This window comes from Pecten maximus, chromosome 1 (genome assembly GCF_902652985.1).
Source record: "Pecten maximus chromosome 1, xPecMax1.1, whole genome shotgun sequence".
NCBI lineage: Eukaryota > Metazoa > Mollusca > Bivalvia > Pectinida > Pectinidae > Pecten > Pecten maximus.
The window spans coordinates 40,545,232-40,565,358 of NC_047015.1; the positions used below are offsets into that span (position 1 = coordinate 40,545,232).

At 37.4% G+C, this 20,127-nt stretch overlaps 1 protein-coding gene across 1 annotated transcript in view; it reads left to right on the forward strand.

Annotated features, from left to right (window-relative positions):
• The first annotated feature begins 1,052 nt into the window (after nt 1-1,052).
• The window catches only part of LOC117333759 (ras-GEF domain-containing family member 1B-like), a 100,994-nt gene continuing 81,919 nt past the window's right edge, over nt 1,053-20,127 (forward strand). Inside the window, exon 1 of the mRNA XM_033893184.1 lies at nt 1,053-1,743. Coding sequence (XP_033749075.1) covers nt 1,651-1,743 — 93 coding nt within the window. The 5' untranslated portion in view covers nt 1,053-1,650. The remainder of the gene's footprint in view (nt 1,744-20,127) is intronic.

Below are 20,127 nucleotides of genomic sequence, written 5' to 3' on the forward strand. Positions count from 1 at the left end.
GTCAATCCTTTTTTGGACAACTCTAGGTCCATATGTTTTGCCTACGGGGCGCCGTTTTACTATTTATTCCCATTTGGTGATATCACCTATTCAATCAGTGATATCACCAATTCATTTTTCAAATAAGTGATATCACTCATTCGAATAGGTGATATCACTCATTCGAATAGGTGATATCACCAATTGGAATAGGTGATACCACTTAAAAATATTCTTAAGTGATATCACCTATTCGAATTGGTGATATCACCTATTCGTTTCAATAAGTGATATCACCTATTCGAATGAGTGATATCACCTATTCGAATGAGTGATATCACCTATTTGAAAAGGTGATATCACCAAATGGGAATAAAACGGCGCCCCATATTTGCCAAACACCTGTTGTTGAAAATACGCATTAAAGCAATCAATCTTTGTTTAAGGCTGGTACATAGTCGTTTGTTATGATTAAAGACATTGCTCTTTCATTAAATACTATTATTTCTAAAACTCATTGGGTATTAGAAAATCAACTATAACGTAAACAAGATCTACTTTGAAAAAAAACCTCTGAGCGTACGTTATTTTTGTACTTCTTCAAATAGCACCGTTATGACGAACGCTGTAAATGGAAGGTGTCAGATACATAGTGTATTCTTAGCAATCTAATTACATTTTCTCCTTTGAACTCTCACAACTGGTTAAAAAGATTAAAACGAACACCCGGTACAAAAGGTCTAGCGACTCGCGTGTGTGATAGGGCACCTCGCGTGTGTTGTCTATTGATTGGCCTATAGCCTAGGACCCGTACGTCTGATAATGCATTCTGTTGATAATTTATAGATATATGCATTATCGATGTCTTCATAAGTGTGTGCCATAAATAACACATTCTCTTTAACGTGTAACTGCTCTTTTGACAAGACCGGCGAGTTTAGATGAAGTGTGTATTACACTGCCCGCTATACTAAAAGTACACGTTATAGAGGAGCGAGGTGTCGGCGTTACACGAACTGAAAGAGTTGCACGCTTCCCTCTAAATAGTCAACTACCTTGGTTGTAAACAAAAGGTGACAGCATTTGAGTTGCGAGGGACGAACAAAGGCGGTGGTATTCGGTGATCTATTATGATTGCTGTGTATCAATATTGAGGTTGTGTACAGTCAAAACACCCCGTCTGACGAGACATATACGGACAACATAATTTGTTTTATCTCCAGCGGCCTAATCGGCCGTCAGTTCAATGTTAACGTGCATCCTTTTATACAACACACGTTGGATGGAGCCAACAGCTGCCGTTGCTCTTCAACAAGCAGACGAGTTAGGCAGCGGAACCGTTCGAGTTATTCTGCTGTATATGTCAAACGGAATCCCTCTGCGTTCAACATAGATCTATTGTATATCTCCTCTACGATGCTGTGCGGTAAAACGTCAGAATGTTTCCATCACTGTGTATATTGGAATGTAACAATCTTGTGTTTTATATTGATTCAAATACAACCGTTACTGACGTAACCTAACGTTTCATTACTGTTGTGTGTGTTTGCTAGTTATTGACTCATTACCTGGATCAGCAAACAATCTTCAAAGAGGTAAATCATCTATTCGTGTATCAGTTGTTTCTTGGAGTTACATTGTTACTGTGCGTTGAAAGTGAAATGAGAAGATATGGAAGAAAAGGAGATTATTTGTGATGCATGTGAAACCGACCATGCTATGAAGTATGAGTCTAATGCAGATTTATTTGGAGTTCAACTAGAGGTATGTACAATTACCTGTAATTAAATTTAATCGCCAGGTAAAGATTATTTAAATCAAATCTTCGTGTGTGATACGCGATCTACGTAGTACAAATATACACTGATCGTTCTATACACCTGTATTGATCTCGTCTGGGATAGTCTACCGCTATCTCTGTGTTAATTTGACAAAGTTAATCTCGGGTAAGAAACGCACGACATCGTATATAGGTACTATATGCATGATATGATCAATACACACAGATAACTTTATGTGTAGTTCCTGTATGTATATCATTGTATATCTATATAGGTAATAAAGGTAAAAACCTTACGGCTATAACTTATGGTAGTATACGTTATTGGTACAAAAATATACTGTAAGAATTGGAGTTATATATATTTCAGTGTCTTTTCATTGTTTTCCTTAACATAAAAATAGCGACCGTCAATACAGACAAAGACTGGTATGCAATCTATAGTACAAAACGATAGGGTCGGTTGACACTCGATCTGAGGTAGGACCCAGTCAGATGTACATTATAGGTACATGTACGTATAGACGGTCGCCAGTTGCCTTGTAACCTATGTTGTATATAGACATTATAATAACTCTATTATGACATGATGCATGTCTGACCACAGCGTTGACAGGTAACTGCCTTCCAGGTGAAGATTATTAACTATTAACTGGTTAATAATGATTTATGTCTGTAGATCTACCATCTGGTTAAAATTGTTAAAACGCCATCTGGTTAAACTCCAGTCGTTTACAATGTCCTCAATGGCTCGCTACCATTTGAAAATGTCACGGTCTCGTCTTATTAATAACATTTCAATGTACGAACTTACAATGTTATCAAAGGGCCTAGTGAGCCTTACGTAAAAGGCAGTTGTCATTGATGTCGAGATAGCACAGTGCTGTGGCCGTATGTAAGTAGACTGTCACGTGCGAGGTCAAACGAAGAAAAATGTTACACATTATCACAGGGGTTTGGTTTTGAGATGTCGGGTAATATATGACATCAATCACAACACGAAGAAAAAAGTCGGTAGAATACAATGGGTAGTTACACATGATCATGGGACCTAGTTTCCAAATTCAGTATTTATAGATCTTCTAAAACAATTGTTTATACCCCCGACTTATACAAGGTTTAAAATACCGGGGATTTATAGTTTTGAGATTATGAATTAATGTCATAAAATACTCAAAATTCTGAAACCGAACCCCTGTGCACGATCATGTAGTGACCAGACAACGTGGCCTTTAAAAATGTCACAGGAAATGTAATTGACGAGGAAATATATTACATCGCTGATGAACCACTATTGACTGCACTGATAAGATTAAAATCTCCATCGCATATATTACTTACCTGTTGATCAGACACTCATATCTACATGACACTTTCGCACCTGTACATGAGTCACTGAACCTCTTTAAGATGTAAGGCCATGACGACACAGACTTTCATTATTCTAAAATGCTATTTTACAAAACACATGTCCAATGTGGTAAGACTCAACTTACACCTGTATTACGTAATATAGATTTAATTAATTTTGGAGCATTGAATGAAATACAGCCTATAGCTGTTGATCTGTATAATGTGGTGTCAGTATGTCTATTGTCTAAAGTATTCATTACACACGTCATAAGGTGTCAGATTCAAGGAAAATGATAATTGGAAAGACTACTGGACATAGCCACAGTGGTCAATGACTCGGTATACTGGTCAGCAATACAGCTACTGCCCAAACCTAACCTTCTGGTATCGACTGCGCCACATATGATGCCGGAAACGAAATGCCCGACATTACATCCGGTTTGAGTGAGGAACGTCTGATTCCGCTTCCGGGTTAATTTCTGGTTCTTGGTCTGTCTCTAGCTCTGCCCTCTGACGATTTAATTTAGATGGCCTGTCATGCTTCCGATTTTAATGTTGAGCGTCTTACTCTGCCTCAGGCGTTTTTAGTCTGAAACGTCTGGCTCTGTTTCCGACGGTTGTATTGCGGAACGCCAGACTCTGTCTCTAATGTTTGTAGTGCGGAACGCCTGTCTCTGTTCCGAACGGTTGGTGTACGGAACGCCTGGTTTGTATCTCGAACGTTTGTAGTGCGGAACGCCTGGTTCCGCCTCGGAAGTTTCATTGCGGAATGCTTGGTTCTGTCTCGGAATGTTGCAGTGCGGATCGCCTTGTTCTGTCCCTGATTGTCGCAAGGCAGAACACCGGGTTCTTTCTCGGACGTTTGTAGTGCGGAACACTTGGTTCTTTCTCGGACGTTTGTAGTGCGGAACGTCTGGCTTTATTTCTGGTGGTCTTAGGACAGAACGCCCGGTTCTTTCTCGGACGTTTGAAATGCGGAACGCCTGGTTCTATCTCTGGCGGTCGCAGTGAAGAACGCCTGGTCCAGTATCGGACGGTTGGATTGACGAACGACTGGCTCTGTCTTGGTCGGTCATAGTTAGGAACTCCTGGCTCTACTTTCGGTTTACGTATTGGTCGTCTGACTCTGTTTTTTGCCGGTTCAAGTGCAGAACGCACGACTTAGTGCAAACCATCTGACTTAGGTCCGTTTGCAACAGTTAAAGTTAGGAAGGATTTCTCAGTGGTTGTAGAATAAACGAGGTTTTGGAGTATCTTGCTTCGTTTATAGTTGTAGTATGGAACGCCTGGTTCCTCTAGATTTTCATATTGATGTGATTTTTATATATATCAGGACGTAGAATAGCAATGTGTCGTTACTGATTTGTTTCGATTGATACCGATGGATGAGTTGTATGAAATCTGTCGACGAATACGTCAACCGTGGCCGTTCTATACAGGTTACGAACTAAACTAATCCACACTTGATTTTCCCGGCCGTTATATACAGGTCAGTTATGTAGTATATTTTATCTGTATAATCCCGATCGTTTTATAAAGATAGAATTATTCATTTATCTATCTATAAATAAGTTTGTTTACGTAAACTCTAACAACTAAAATATTTACAAGCATTAACTGTAGTCGTTATAACAAGTACAAATGTATCAAGTATACACATTCAGATGATATATTTTCACATGATAGTCCAGGCCGTTATACCCAGGTTTTCACAGTAGATTTCTAGTATACTCATTTATCCATGAATCAGTTCAAACTAAAGATTTACACTTGATAGCCCGGCTTTGATATCACTGTTATAGCGTAACTTCACTTTAAAATCCTACATATTGACATTTACGGATTGATGCCGCAAAGCCCCATCTACATGTATGTATATAGATATTCGCACGTAAAGAGAAGTTGTAAACTCCAGCGGATCGCTGACATTTAAAATGACACTTTACATCTCCGTTACAGGTTCAGTAATGCGTTTGAAAACGCCGAAAAGGATGGGATCAGTGTCATTTTGACGCTTTTCCTTGTGCCTTTTACATCTCCTCTCTCTTTGACTCCAGGATTTGTGCACTGACCACATAATCCCGTTAAATACTTTGATTTCGCATACACAGGCAAAATGTCTTCAAGTCAATTTCAGTTCAATTTCAGGTCAATATTTGTCCCATGTCCATGTTAACTTCAAGACATTTTTGCCTGTGTATGAGTTACGAAAACCGTAATTTGGACCCGACTTATGGGATAACTATTTACTGGTTGTATGTCTGTCGAACAATATATTAATCAGTATAGGTGCTCTACATAACACGTCCATTCTACATCCAGTACATTTAGTTTAAAGATGGTTTATATAGGAATATAAATGGAAGTGTAGTTTTTTTTATCCCAAATATCCAATTCACATCAACCCTCGAACCATATCAGCATCGGGCTTCCAAACCTTCGGGCTGATATCGAAATTTAGAGAAAGACTAAGAAATAAAAAAATCATGCACCTAGAACTTTCTTGATTCTATCTATTTTTAGAGACATAATTTCAATATTACTGCGGCATAAGATATGTCGGTAATTGTGTCATTATAGCATGTTGCAACACGCATGCGCATATACATGCGAAAATTTTAGGAAAATGGAGTTGCTTACTTGCCGTATCGTTTTGGACTCGATATCCTTGGCGATAAATTAGGTTTATTTGTGGTGTACATTTTGCAATTATTCTACTAAACATCGTAATAAGGTTTCTCCTCTATTTCCGAGTATATTGGAAGCGCTCCCAATGAGCATCGTTGACGCCAATGGAGAACGAGATTATCTTATCTGAATAAACATTGAAGTTTAACAGCACTTACCTCGTTCCTTAAGGGTTTCATGGTTCATTACTGAAGAGCAGAGCCGTAATATACGGTGTCCATGTTTTAGAATTTAATTAGTATAAATTTCAGTTTAATGTACATGTGAAACCACTCTTTATAATTAGGAATCTGATCGTATCTCCCAAACTCATCTTCCGTTCCATGTTTTACTAGTTTGAAAATTACACAATTTTTACACTCTACTTAACTGTCTAATTGGAACCAAACAACACTGCTCGGGTTGTTAAAGGCGCTCAGATTTCTATTTCATGTGGTATGAAATCTCTATCCGGACCCATGCATGCCAGCATGTTAAATTAGTAAGCGAAAACATAGTTTGATCTGCACGTCACGTGTGGACCGTTACCCCCGGGCTGAGTGGACGTGGTGTATATGTAATGTACACATAACAAATACGTTATACATATACCTTAAGTTTATTTACAGAACAGGATCTGTAAAGATCCTCTTTACCGGCATCAAACTCATTAATTTCATTGAAATATTTACTTACAGAATAGTGGTAGTGACATTATTTGAATCATTAACTTATCTCAGATCTATAATTATAAAGGACTTTCTGGTTTTTTTTAACATATATAAACTTACATTCGGTGATTATACAACGTTTTCCGGAAGATTACTCCATATTCTTACACTTCAAAAGGCAAAGTAGTTCTTTCGAATATCATAGTCTTGAATGTTGTGGAAATACTTTCATAGGAAATCATGTTCCCTCTTCGGTAGCCCAGAGTATTTTGAGTTTCTGCAGTCGATCTAGATATGATAAAATCCTAGTATCTGTATCGCTGCTGTCCGTTATACTCCCTCAATCATATCGACATGCTCAAGGGATGTCGTACAGTATTTGTATAATCAAGATGAACCCTTACAAACGTTTTTTTTATAACAATGAAGAACTTTTTGAAGAAAATGACAAGATATACCTTCTGACTACAAACATAGAAGTTCCCTTCTTTACGTGTGTACATGTTTGACCTTGTGTCTTCAGTTTATCCTCGTGTTTTTTTTATCAATTTAGTCACTTGCTACCAATCATACAGTGGGATACAGTAGGTCTTGTGTCTGCTGTCTGTATGATATCCCCTAAGCTGAGGACATAGGAGAAACCACCCCTGGACCTGTTGGAGGCCGACACTGTTAGTCCCCATTAAAACATATAGTGAAATATAACGGCCACGTTCTTACCACGACCCTGGATGTTAATAGGACAAAAACAAACCAAACCAAACTTACCACGATTCTTGTTTTAGTACAAAACCACAAAGACGCATTTCGTTGTGTTTTCTATGGCAGGTTTAATCCTGTTTCTCCCAAAACTGAAAATCTAGGTAAAAAATGTTTGGGAGAGACTGGATTTGTTTACACAGGGGTCTAATTATTTAGTAAACACGGAAGGTAATTATCTCTCTCATTCATTTATTGCAAAATCCAGGTAAATACAGGTAAATACAGGTAGATAGGTGTTAGAACTACAAAAATGTCAATTTAATGTTATACTTTGAGATATGAAATTACATATTATTTCATTGACAAAATCATATATATGTGAATATACATGTATATTTCAAACATATTCTAAACTTTAAAAAGTTAAAAATAATGTATTACACACATATATGTACTTTTTACTGGTGATATGATACTTATACAATGGATAACTAATAAGCACTATATTATCTTCAAAATACACTGTAATAACCACCATATATACATACATACATACATTACCAATGAACACTATTTATATCATAAATAAACCAATAGTTTACTTTCTCTGTATAATATTTGTACTGTATAACAAAAGTTGAATTTATAGCAAGGATGATACATTGTTAACAGAACTTTATGTAACTACATATATGTAGTACTTGTATGTTGTTTTTCACTCCATATGTAATAAATATGTTGCTCGGTCGCCATAGTTGATGTAGTCGATGTCGCCGTTGTAGTGGTCTGTCAGCTGCCCAGTCCTGTGTCTGTATAGTTTGGATACTTCTTCGTCGTAGTTGGCGGGTATTGGTTTGAGTTCCTTCCTACACCTCTTCTTGATGCTGTTCATTATCTTCTGAACTTCCCCCTGGAAATGGTTAGGTGGATGGTTGTGTTGATGACCGAATTTTACAGGAATATCCTTGGTAGTGTCAGAGACATATATACAGATATATATATGTCTTTGGTAGTGTTGATGGTTGCAGGGCAGTCTTTATTACAGCATCTCCAGTAGGTAGTGTCTCTGTAGTTGTTCTTCACCATGTACCCGGTATCCAACCTGGAGTAGAGTCCTGCCACCATACTCTTCTGAGGTTGAACGAATAGCTTAATTGGTACAGATAAAATCTCTCCTGAATCATAGTGACACCTTTCCTGAAGTTGATAATTTATAATATGGGGATACATATAAAAATTAGTCAATTATATGAAAAATGTAAAAATTAATTTATCATCTTATTAAATTACACGTTTTATTTTTAAATTCAAACCATTTATGAATATATGGATAAATCTAAAAGAAGTCATTTATAATCACTTCAATACATTTATTATAAATTATATACATAATTTTTCATTTATTTATTTCTTATTAAATTCCGAGTTTATTTTAAAATCCAAACCATCTATGAATATATGGATAAATCTAAAAGAAGTCATTTATAATCACTTCAATACATTTATTATAAATTATATACATAATTGTTCATTTATTTATTTCTTATTAAATTCCGAGTTTATTTTAAAATCCAAAGCATCTATGAATATATGAATAAATCTAAAAGAAGTCAATTATAATCACTTCTATAAATTTATCATAAATATACATGTATACATACATAACTTTTTATTTTTATCTATTTATTTCTTATTAAATTACACGTTTTATTTTTAAATTCAAACCATCTGTGAATATATGGATAAATCTTTTATTTTATTTATTTGTCAACTGATAAATTCAGTAATAGACACCTTAATTTACCTGTACAGGTAACAGGAACGTTGATTTACCTGTACAGGTAGCAGCTAACTTAACTGTTAAAACAACACTCCCCCTATATTGTTTACATAAGTTTTTGGGAGAAACAGGATATATATTTTTCAGTTTTGGGAGAAACAGGATGACACCCTTTGGCATATACATTGCCCTTACAAGACAACCTTTTCATTGGTCTACCAGAAACACATTGTTGTTTTACCACGATTCCGTTACTGTTGTTCTGAATAATTTACACGGGTTGTCGAGATTCTAGTTATGAAACCCGGTGCTTTTAAATTCAATAATCTTTTCAATTTTGTAGTACATGAAGAATTGGTTTCACTTGTGAAGTTCATAGAGCAAATAAGTAATCGACTTAACTCTGTGTAAGTAGTACCCTTGGTTATTAAATGTATGTATATACAATGTATGTGTATGTCCTGTATATATAAGTTTATGAGAATAAAATCCGTGTCATTGTCATAATAAAAGAGGTTAACGTCTTCGCACTCACGGGAAGCCGGGGGAGTGTTTGAATTTTAACTTAAAATTCCTAGCTCAAGTAAATTATGTGAAGGGTTATAATGAGTTTGGGCACGGTCGGAAAAGGGGTATGTCAATAGTGAGGACATGGTGATAGACATCCGTCAACAAACCAACATCAAACAAATTGACATAGTTCATGACATTGGAAAATCAGCAGGGACGATCCCAGTAGGACAAATATTGCGTAATACGGTACTTACGTATGTATGTAACACATGTACTCATAACAGTTCAAATTCAAATTCATTTTATTCTCTTTCACATACTGACACCATGTATAGAGAACGACATATGTACAATATAATATGTACAATTATAGTAGTGTTCGTAGTTGATACACAGCACTGTTTCACAACAAATCATTTTCATTTTTATCAAGGAGGACAGATCATGTTATTAATTATTCTGATAAAAATACACATTTTAATTAGTGTTTTAACATTAGTTATATCCATTAGTTCGTTAAACGTACTAATATTTAGTTTTGACCAATAATAGTTGTCTTTATATAAAATTCTATAAGCAGATAATGCTGTACATTCAAGTAAATAATGAAATTCATCACCAATTTGTTGACTATTACAATGTGAACATTTTCTTTCCTTATACTCAATCTGGTGCCATCTGCCAGTTTCAACAATAAATTTATGATTAGTTGTGCGAAATTAGCAAAAATGACTCTACTCTCGTATCTTTGTCAGTTAAAGTATTTAATTTTTTTTTAAATGGCAGTTATCCTTAAAAATTCTATAACATATAGCCTTTGATGAATTGTGTACAGTCCAGAGCACGTGTTATCAACAGCCACTTACGTATACGTACATGTAGTTTGTTGGTTGAGGTATGGCGATTTCCCTTTAATAATACAAATTAAACATGACTTCAAAACATCGCAGTCTTAAAACAAAGACATCTTTAAACTGAGGTATAGGTTTTTAGGTCAACTGACCCGAAGGGACAGGATGACCTATAGTCATCGTGCTTCGTCCGCCGTCGTCCGTCATGCGACGTGCGTAAACTTTTCTCATTTCAAACTTCTTCTCAAGTTCCACATGTGGGATTGAGCTGAAACTTGCCTGGAATAATCGTGATGGTCCTGACCAAGTGTCGTTATTTTTCGGGTCGGTCCAAAACCCAAGATAGCTGCCATGGCCAACAGTACCACTATACTAGCTACTAAGTATGTATACTACAATGGAACAAAGGTCTTTAGAGTCGGACGACCGTTAAGGCCCATGGACCTCTTGTATTTTATAATTGCATCTGTGGCTGATACAGCACTGCTTTACCATAACTTATGGAGGACAAATTATGTAAAGACAACGGTTAAACTGTCAATATATCATATCAAAGTGTCGTTACACCAAGACTTCTACAATAGAATAATTAAGTCATCCGAGCATTGTCTATGATCATAGGGGCCGCGGTGGCCGAGTGGTTAAGGTGTCCCGACACTTTAACACTAGCCCTCCACCTCTGGGTTGCGAGTTCGAAACCTACGTGTGGCAGTTGCCAGGTACTGACCGTAGGCCGTTGGTTTTTCTCCAGGTACTCCGGCTTTCCTCCTCCTCCAAAACCTGGCACGTCCTTAAATGACCCTGGCTGTTAATAGGACTTTAAACAAAAACAAACAAACAAACTAGTCTATGATCAGTTCCTTATACTTTTGTTTTCTCAAAGACTTGATTAAAGAAGCTGTGTAATTGCTAATTGTCTCTTAAACGAGCGAAGCACGTGTATTTAGTATATTGGTACTGTATTTAGTATCTAAGCACGTGTATTTAGTATCTAAGCACGTGTATTTAGTATATTGGTACTGTATAAATACCAGTTTCCGGAAGATAATCAGAGTCTAAATCATATGATTTCAAAGATTAAAGTTCTTCCTGCCAGGACGGCTGAACCGTACAGACGAAGATTGACTACGTGTTAAAAGGTTTCTTCTCCTTTTCATCAAGGAAATAAGCTGGAAAGTTATATATTTCCTGGAAACCGTATTAATTCCATCTCATTATCTTTTAATTAGGATTAGTCTGGATGTAATTATTGAGTACATACACACCATTTCCTGAATAGATATATTGCCTTCTCATATGCGGGCTTTTGACAGAGATGTTTGTATTTCTGAGACAATGTCTCGGGTCTTCAGTTGTACTGTGATGATAGAGATGTTTGTATTTCTGAGACAATGTCTCGGGTCTTCAGTTGTACTGTGATGACAGAGATGTTTGTATTTCTGAGACAATGTTTCGGTCTACAGTTGTACTGTGTTGATAGAGATGTTTGTATTTCTGTCTACAGTTGTACTGTGATGATAGAGATGTTTGTATTTCTGTCTACAGTTGTACTGTGATGATAGAGATGTTTGTATTTCTGAGACAATGCCTCTGTCTTCAGTTGTACTGTGATGATAGAGATGTTTGTATTTCTGTCTTCAGTTGTACTGTGATGATAGAGAGGTTTGTATTTCTGAGACAATGTGTCTGTCTTCAGTTGTACTGTGATGATAGAGAGGTTTGTATTTCTGTCTTCAGTTGTACTGTGATGATAGAGAGGTTTGTATTTCTGAGACTATGTGTCTGTCTTCAGCTGTACTGTGATGATAGAGATGTTTGTATTTCTGTCTACAGTTGTACTGTGATGATAGAGATGTTTGTATTTCTGTCTACAGTTGTACTGTGATGATAGAGATGTTTGTATTTCTGTCTACAGTTGTACTGTGATGATAGAGATGTTTGTATTTCTGTCTACAGTTGTACTGTGATGATAGAGATGTTTGTATTTCTGAGACAATGTGTCTGTCTTCAGTTGTACTGTGATGATAGAGAGGTTTGTATTTCTGTCTTCAGTTGTACTGTGATGATAGAGAGGTTTGTATTTCTGAGACAATGTGTCTGTCTTCAGCTGTACTGTGATGATAGAGATGTTTGTATTTCTGTCTACAGTTGTACTGTGATGATAGAGATGTTTGTATTTCTGTCTACAGTTGTACTGTGATGATAGAGATGTTTGTATTTCTGTCTACAGTTGTACTGTGATGATAGATATGTTTGTATTTCTGTCTACAGTTGTACTGTGATGATAGAGATGTTTGTATTTCTGTCTTCAGTTGTACTGTGATGATAGAGATGTTTGTATTTCTGTCTACAGTTGTACTGTGATGATAGAGAGGTTTGTATTTCTGAGACAATGTCTGTCTTCAGTTGTACTGTGATGATAGAGAGGTTTGTATTTCTGAGACAATGTGTCTGTCTTCAGTTGTACTGTGATGATAGAGATGTTTGTATTTCTGTCTTCAGTTGTACTGTGATGATAGAGAGGTTTGTATTTCTGAGACAATGTCTGTCTTCAGTTGTACTGTGATGATAGAGATGCTTGTATTTCTGAGACAATGTCTCGGGTCTTCAGTTGTACTGTGATGATAGAGATGTTTGTATGTCTGTCTACAGTTGTACTGTGATGATAGAGATGTTTGTATTTCTGAGACAATGTCTGTCTTCAGTTGTACTGTGATGATAGAGATGTTTGTATTTCTGAGACAATGTCTGGGGTCTTCAGTTGTACTGTGATGACAGAGATGTTTGTATTTCTGAGACAATGTCTGTCTTCAGTTGTACTGTGATGATAGAGATGTTTGTATTTCTGAGACAATGTGTCTGTCTTCAGTTGTACTGTGATGATAGAGATGTTTGTATTTCTGAGACAATGTCTGTCTTCAGTTGTACTGTGATGATAGAGATGTTTGTATTTCTGAGACAATGTCTGTCTTCAGTTGTACTGTGATGACAGAGATGTTTGTATTTCTGAGACAATGTGTCTGTCTTCAGTTGTACCGTGATGATAGAGATGTTTGTATTTCTGTCTTCAGTTGTACTGTGATGATAGAGATGTTTGTATTTCTGTCTTCAGTTGTACTGTGATGACAGAGATGTTTGTATTTCTGAGACAATGTGTCTGTCTTCAGTTGTACTGTGATGATAGAGAGGTTTGTATTTCTAAGACAATGTCTGTCTTCAGTTGTACTGTGATGATAGAGACGTTTGTATTTCTGTCTTCAGTTGTACTGTGATGATAGAGATGTTTGTATTTCTGAGACAATGTCTCGGGTCTTCAGTTGTACTGTATTGAGTTCTGATTTTGTACAAATTATAACGAACGTCTTTAACGTGACCAGACACCAACCCGTGCTCCATCCGGATAGATTTGACCCTAAAAATAAGCTTTCAAAATAACGAACCGTCTGACCCTCAGTGAAGCCAATATCTCAGTCTGCAACCGCCAATCGTTTGTAATAGTGACCTTCGTCCGAAGTGCACACACATTTATATATATAGATATCTTTTTTTACAATGAATCGTGATACAGATGGCCGACAGACACAATTGGATTATATTTTATTATCTCTTTTTCTCCCCAGACTGTTCTCCAGTAGGAGACTCATCTCCCGTAGACATCACCATGAGGGTATTAGTATTCCATTCGCATGGCTAAATTCGACGAGTATTGTATTCTGTCTGACCATCATAGTTTGCGAGCGCTGGTCAGAATGGTTATATCCGTCGGGAAACACTTTCTGTGAAGGCAACTTAAACTTAACACTGTCAGTTATTACATTACTGCGGCGGCCGATATATCGAGCAAGAACAACTAGATTGATCAAGGTCATCGTCGGTTCCATGACCAGAATGGACATCAAGTTAGAATTGCCCCCCCCCCCCCCCCCCAACCCTCCCCCTCGTTTTTTTAATTTAATTTATTTTTTTTACTTTAAATTGATTTTAGAATTATCTGTTAAATCTTCCTGTTTTGAGCAACAGAAGCCGTTGCCCAAGCTTCGTAACACACACGTATGTCTGGGGACTCCATTCTCCGATGGTGTTAAGTGCTGACAGATTTTACTATCGTCTTGCATGACACGTCCGAAGTCTACGAGACTTCCGGTAACTTCCGCGAACACAGACGGGAAGCTTCCGCGGTCCTGAACTGGAAATCCAGAATTTGATTAATGTATGGTGGCCATTACGTGATCATGGTATCCAAACTCAAGTAGTTACATTTTGTAGTTAGTTAAAGTGCTTAACGGCCAATCAACACTATAAAGGTCATAAGGGGTCTCTCTTTTTTTGTTGCATATACGCGTTTTGGATTTGTCAAATTCTGCTGAAATTCTTATCTTTCGTTGTCATTTTAGTTTAAAAGAGCAACGCTGCTGTGCTTTTCATATTGGTAATGTAGTGTATGCTTCAGCCGTACATGGTTGTATTTATCTCCTTGCGACAGCATGGAAATGAAAAATATTATAACGCTACCCCACTGAAATGCCATGCCAGAGACAACCAATTCGATACTCCGTCAGTTCACTACACCAATACCATACGTGAGGCAGTAATTGTATTCTGCATTGAGGATACGAATGGTAACGAACTCGGACCTATCTGACATAATTGAAGTTCACACCGCATGCAAGGGGAATGGCACATGTCGTATTTTCTACAAATATATTTTTAAACATTTTGGTCTGGAAACCCATCTAAAAGGAAGCTATACTGTAATCTCTCGCGCATCTTTCAGCCTTATGCACACACACACACACACACACACACAGAGCATGTCTCTGACCTTCGGTAGGGAATTCGTACTGGCTCCGACTCGGCCCATTGTAAATACGACTTGATTTCATGTCGGTCGGAGCAATTTAAATATCGATATACAGTGACAAGTACTGCACACTGTGATGACGATTATATCCCCGTAGAGAATGCACTTTCTAGTAATGCACCATTACGATCAATTATCACTGTTTACTTTTATATACAGTTTAAGCTAAGCAACGAATTTATACTGGAATTCTGTAGGCGCGAACGTTGAAGAACTCGGCAAATATTGCTTTTGGTCCAAGCGTATCACAATTTTGACCTTGGCACTGAATGCCCCATAGTGATGAACCGTCAGTGATGTGATCACGGAAATACATGTATGACTCTTTGTAAAAGGAGACAAAGATTTCTACAGATTATATTTGTCTTAAAGCATCAAATCTACTCAACCTTAGTGAATATGCTCAAATGTTAACCCCGGAACTTTTGATCGATATAAGACTTTGAAACGAGGAAGCTGAAAATTAGCTATCACGTGTTTGGTTAGAACGAAGTACGGCAGTTTTAGCTAAGGGTCGACCAGAGTGATTGAGTGGTACAGGAAGATTGTGGCGCGATAATGAATATATATTGTCTTCTTTTAGAGATAATTCAAGAAAACAACAATATATGGGATCTTGGGGTTGAGCCTGTATGTCGTATATAAACGATGTATAGATATATATGGGTGTTGTGGGGATGGTAGTTGGTAGCCCGAGTTTCCTCTGGCCCTGACACCACACATGGTGTCAGGGCCAGAGGAAACTCGGGCTAGGTAGTTGGAAACAGTATTATTAAAAAAGTACATGTTGAAGTGTGGACAAAATGTCAAGGTCAAATATGGTCATTGACATGTACACCACAGTTCAATTGTTTTATTTTGAAATTATCAATTGCACAGAGAAATAAATTGGGCCATTTTCTTATAGACAAATAGCCGAGGTGGTAAATGAACTATATCCGAGCTTGGCACCACAGTAGAGAGATTTTTTTCTGTATATCTTACTGGGAAACTTCCGTGTGTGATTTCGTTACCAGTCATTGTCTCAATAGCATGGACGTTACCTATCTTCCTGGTGTACGTTCGCGGTCTTAATCGTGCTGATAACAAACATTTTCAATTCTCTTAGTGATAGGACCTTCGTTACGATAGCAAGTTTCTTCCGTCTAATGTTGATTGTATACAGCATGTACATGTATTCTATAAAAAGACGGCCGTATCCCCAGGCAGGTTATGACTGAGAAATAGTGATACTGTAATGTCGGTCAAAAGCTGATGAAACTCGGGAATGGCTTGCAGATGCTACCAGATATTGACTCGTGACAAATATTGACGCTGACTCTGTTGTACCAGAACAATTTGAACCTTGATAAAAGAGGCTGATATCTTCATATATCAAAGTTGGATCCAGTAATCGAAGATTCTTTTTAGAACGAACTGATTTGATTTGGATTACGTGACTTATTACATTTCAGTGAGGACGGGGACCAATTTATACATGTCTGTATGTAGAATCCATTAATATCGAAACTATAGGTTAACCTTGGTGTCATTATTTCATTGTATACCACTCAGAAATATTTAATAAAGTAATGGATCTCCACGCCTCTCCCGTCCCTTTACAAAATGTATACATAAAAATGTCCCCAAAGTTACTCCAGGGAAAAGTTAGTCAACTGACACATTTGATATCGTCTAGGTACAGAAAGCATGTCGTTTATGTAATGTGATAACGAGATACCGTGGTTCATTTCACTTCCAACCGTAATGCCCATCAGTAGATGGACATTACAAAATACAAAGATAGGACAGAATTACATGGTCACTATGCTCAGTTTTATTCTTTGGTGAAATCGGTAATAATTAGCCAACCCTCTAGCGATAACTGAGGTGGTTCGACGTCCGTGACTGTGTTGGTTTGGTTTCTCGGGAAGCCGATAAATTGGCCGGTCTGTGCTGTCGTGGTTGTGTCCTTGGGCAAGACACTTTACCCCTAGTGCACTGGATGGCATGCGACGGGTCCCTGTATGTTGTTGAGTGAGGTAGTCACCAACTACTACAAAGAGACCCCGTCTCAAAATGGCCTTGGCTACTTACGGGCGATAAACAAACAATGGCGGTAGAGAACAAATAGAAAAAATTCTAGTATGATTTAATACCTACGAAATATACCTTATATGTTTAATAATTCATAGATCTAACACAAGACTCACAGCTGTTCGGTGGGACTATTTACACACGTCTTCTGTCTCATTGACATACAAAGGCCAACGTTCGCAAACAAATATCTTCGTAAACAATCACCCGACAAGAGATTTATTTTGTTGTTAATTGAAACGTCTTAAGAAAATCTTGGTTATTAATTGTGTGAGATGTGTTTATTGGTTCCTTTGCTGCACTCTGGTATCTATTCTGATGAGGTGACTTGACCCGGATTTGACTTTACATGGTGGGTGTGGTCGATACAGTGGAGGGCGCTTACTCTCTCGGAACGCCTTGTCTTATTCTTATTGTATTTTTTTCAAATGTTTACATGCAAATCTATATTTTTCTTCGCACTTTGGCCTCGTTTCATCGATTTTAAGTCAGAAATTACGGTTTCGTTATTATGTTGGTATTCTCTGATGTTATTGTCAATTTATCGATTTGAGTTCATTCTTATTAAGCATCATTGCACAGAATTTTCATTAACATTAAAGATTGAAGGCCTAAGCGTGTAGTTTTGAACACGCAGTGTTATTTTGGTCATCATAACGGTTGAGTGGATGAACGCTTAAACAAAACAAAAAATCATTGTCTATCGGGATTCTGGTCAATATACTTCTTTGAACTATCGGACAAATAAGTGTCCTCACTTTCCAGCCTTCGGCAACAGTTTGGCTAACGAGCTGTTGCCGTCCATTAATATTAGGATTTCGATTTCTTCCCAGAAGGCAATCACGTGTATAAATAAGACGAAGATGTATTCGCAGGGTTGGACTTTTTCACATTAATAACATGTGTTGGATGACAATATAATGAACAGGGCTATAAATTTAAAAAAAAAAATGAAAAATAATAATTGTATGGGATATCGTCTGCTGATTGAATCACTTCTGTAGTTCATGGATAATAAATATCACTTTTGCGAAATGAACCTTTCACATCACAAATTATTTAGGGTTTAAGCGATTTTTGTGGCGTTATAATTCGATCTGTTTAATTAAAAAAGACAGTTCATGGCTCCATGGAAATGTATTCGTAAAAATATTATTGAAATAAACAAATATAAGATTTTCCAATGTATGTACTGTATTATCCCTTTATTATCGCAATATTGAACATTGGTTTTTTTACTGTGATTACCATGATACATACAACATTAAAAAGCGTCCACATACCATTTTTAACTGCTCTAGGGGTGGAGCGTAAGTGGTGGTAAGAGGTGACTAAGTTTAGGATATTATCTTTTCTCTTCTTTCTTAACAACTTTCTCCTTCCTTATGTCTCCCTAGACAATGCCTCACTTTTGGCCTTCAATTGAGCGTTCGCCCTTGTGAGGAAGGCTGTGTTCCTTGGTCGAGACATACCATGTCATTTGAAATGGTAGTTGCTTAACGATCAGCATTTCTTTTTGGGAGTGGGACAACTGCTTGGTCCATTGGCAGTATGATGTCACCGGGTAGGATGTCCTGCGGTATGCTTCAGTGAGGTAGCACTATAAGTCGGCCAAGTTCCGGGCTATCACAAGGAGACAAACACGAACATACCACAGCCTCCCAAAACACACGCACCTTCATCACACGTATGTAGCACGTCACATTCACCACACGTTATCTCGTCACATTCACCACACGTATGTATCTCGTCACATTCACCACACGTATGTATCTCGTCACATTCACCACACGTATGTAGCTCGTCACATTCACCACACGTATGTAGCTCGTCACATTCACCACACGTATGTATCTCGTCACACTCACCACACGTATGTAGCTCGTCACATTCACCACACGTATGTAGCTCGTCACATTCACCACACGTACGTATCTCGTCACAGTAGAAGCCGTCCTTATATGACGGTTGATATGACCATTAAACGACACTAAACCAAACCTTTATTTTTTAACTTGTTACACAATACATTTTATTTCTCATGTGTTTTGCCAAGTGATGTATGTATGCAAGATACAAGATACAAGAAGCTTTATTTCACGTCGAACATGGCAATGGGTAACATAAGCTCTGAAGAGTTTGTACTTCGACAAATGTATCTTAAACATCTGAAGTAAAGTCTTTACTGAAATATATTAACAAACGTACCTACTCAATCTACAATCAAGGTTGACAATGGAATAACTCCTATGATATCAAAGCGAAAACGCAAAATCGGTCGAATATTTCAATGATCCGACGTAGAATTGGTTGCTGTGGATCTTTTCTGAAATATACACCATTAGACAATTTGCTGACCTTTTAAAGGGAAAAAACCGATGTATCCAATGTTTAATGTTAAACACATCAAATGATCCTAATGGCCTTATCAGAAAAACTTGAAACTGCCGACATCCGTGTACATTATATAGGTGATACCGGTATGGATAGATAACTTGGAAGGTATTCGAGAAAAGCATCCGTGGCGTAATAATAATATACTTATATATATGTATCACGGAGTATACACGAAACAAAAGTGATAACGTACTAGTTTAAAGGGGTCATTACAGTAAAGTCAAAATAAAGCTGGAATTGTGTTGACAGACCATCCTATATTTAGGGGCCGCGGTGGCCGAGTGGTTAAGGTGTCCCGACACTTTATCACTAGCCCTCCACCTTTGGGTTGCGAGTTCGAAACCCATGTGGAGCAGTTGCCATGGTACTGGCCGTAGGTCGGTGGTTTTTCTCCGGGTACTCTGGCTTTCCTCCACCTCCAAAACCTGGCAGGTCCTTAAATAACCCTGGCTGTTAATAGGACGTCAATAAACCAAACCAATCATCCTACATTTAAG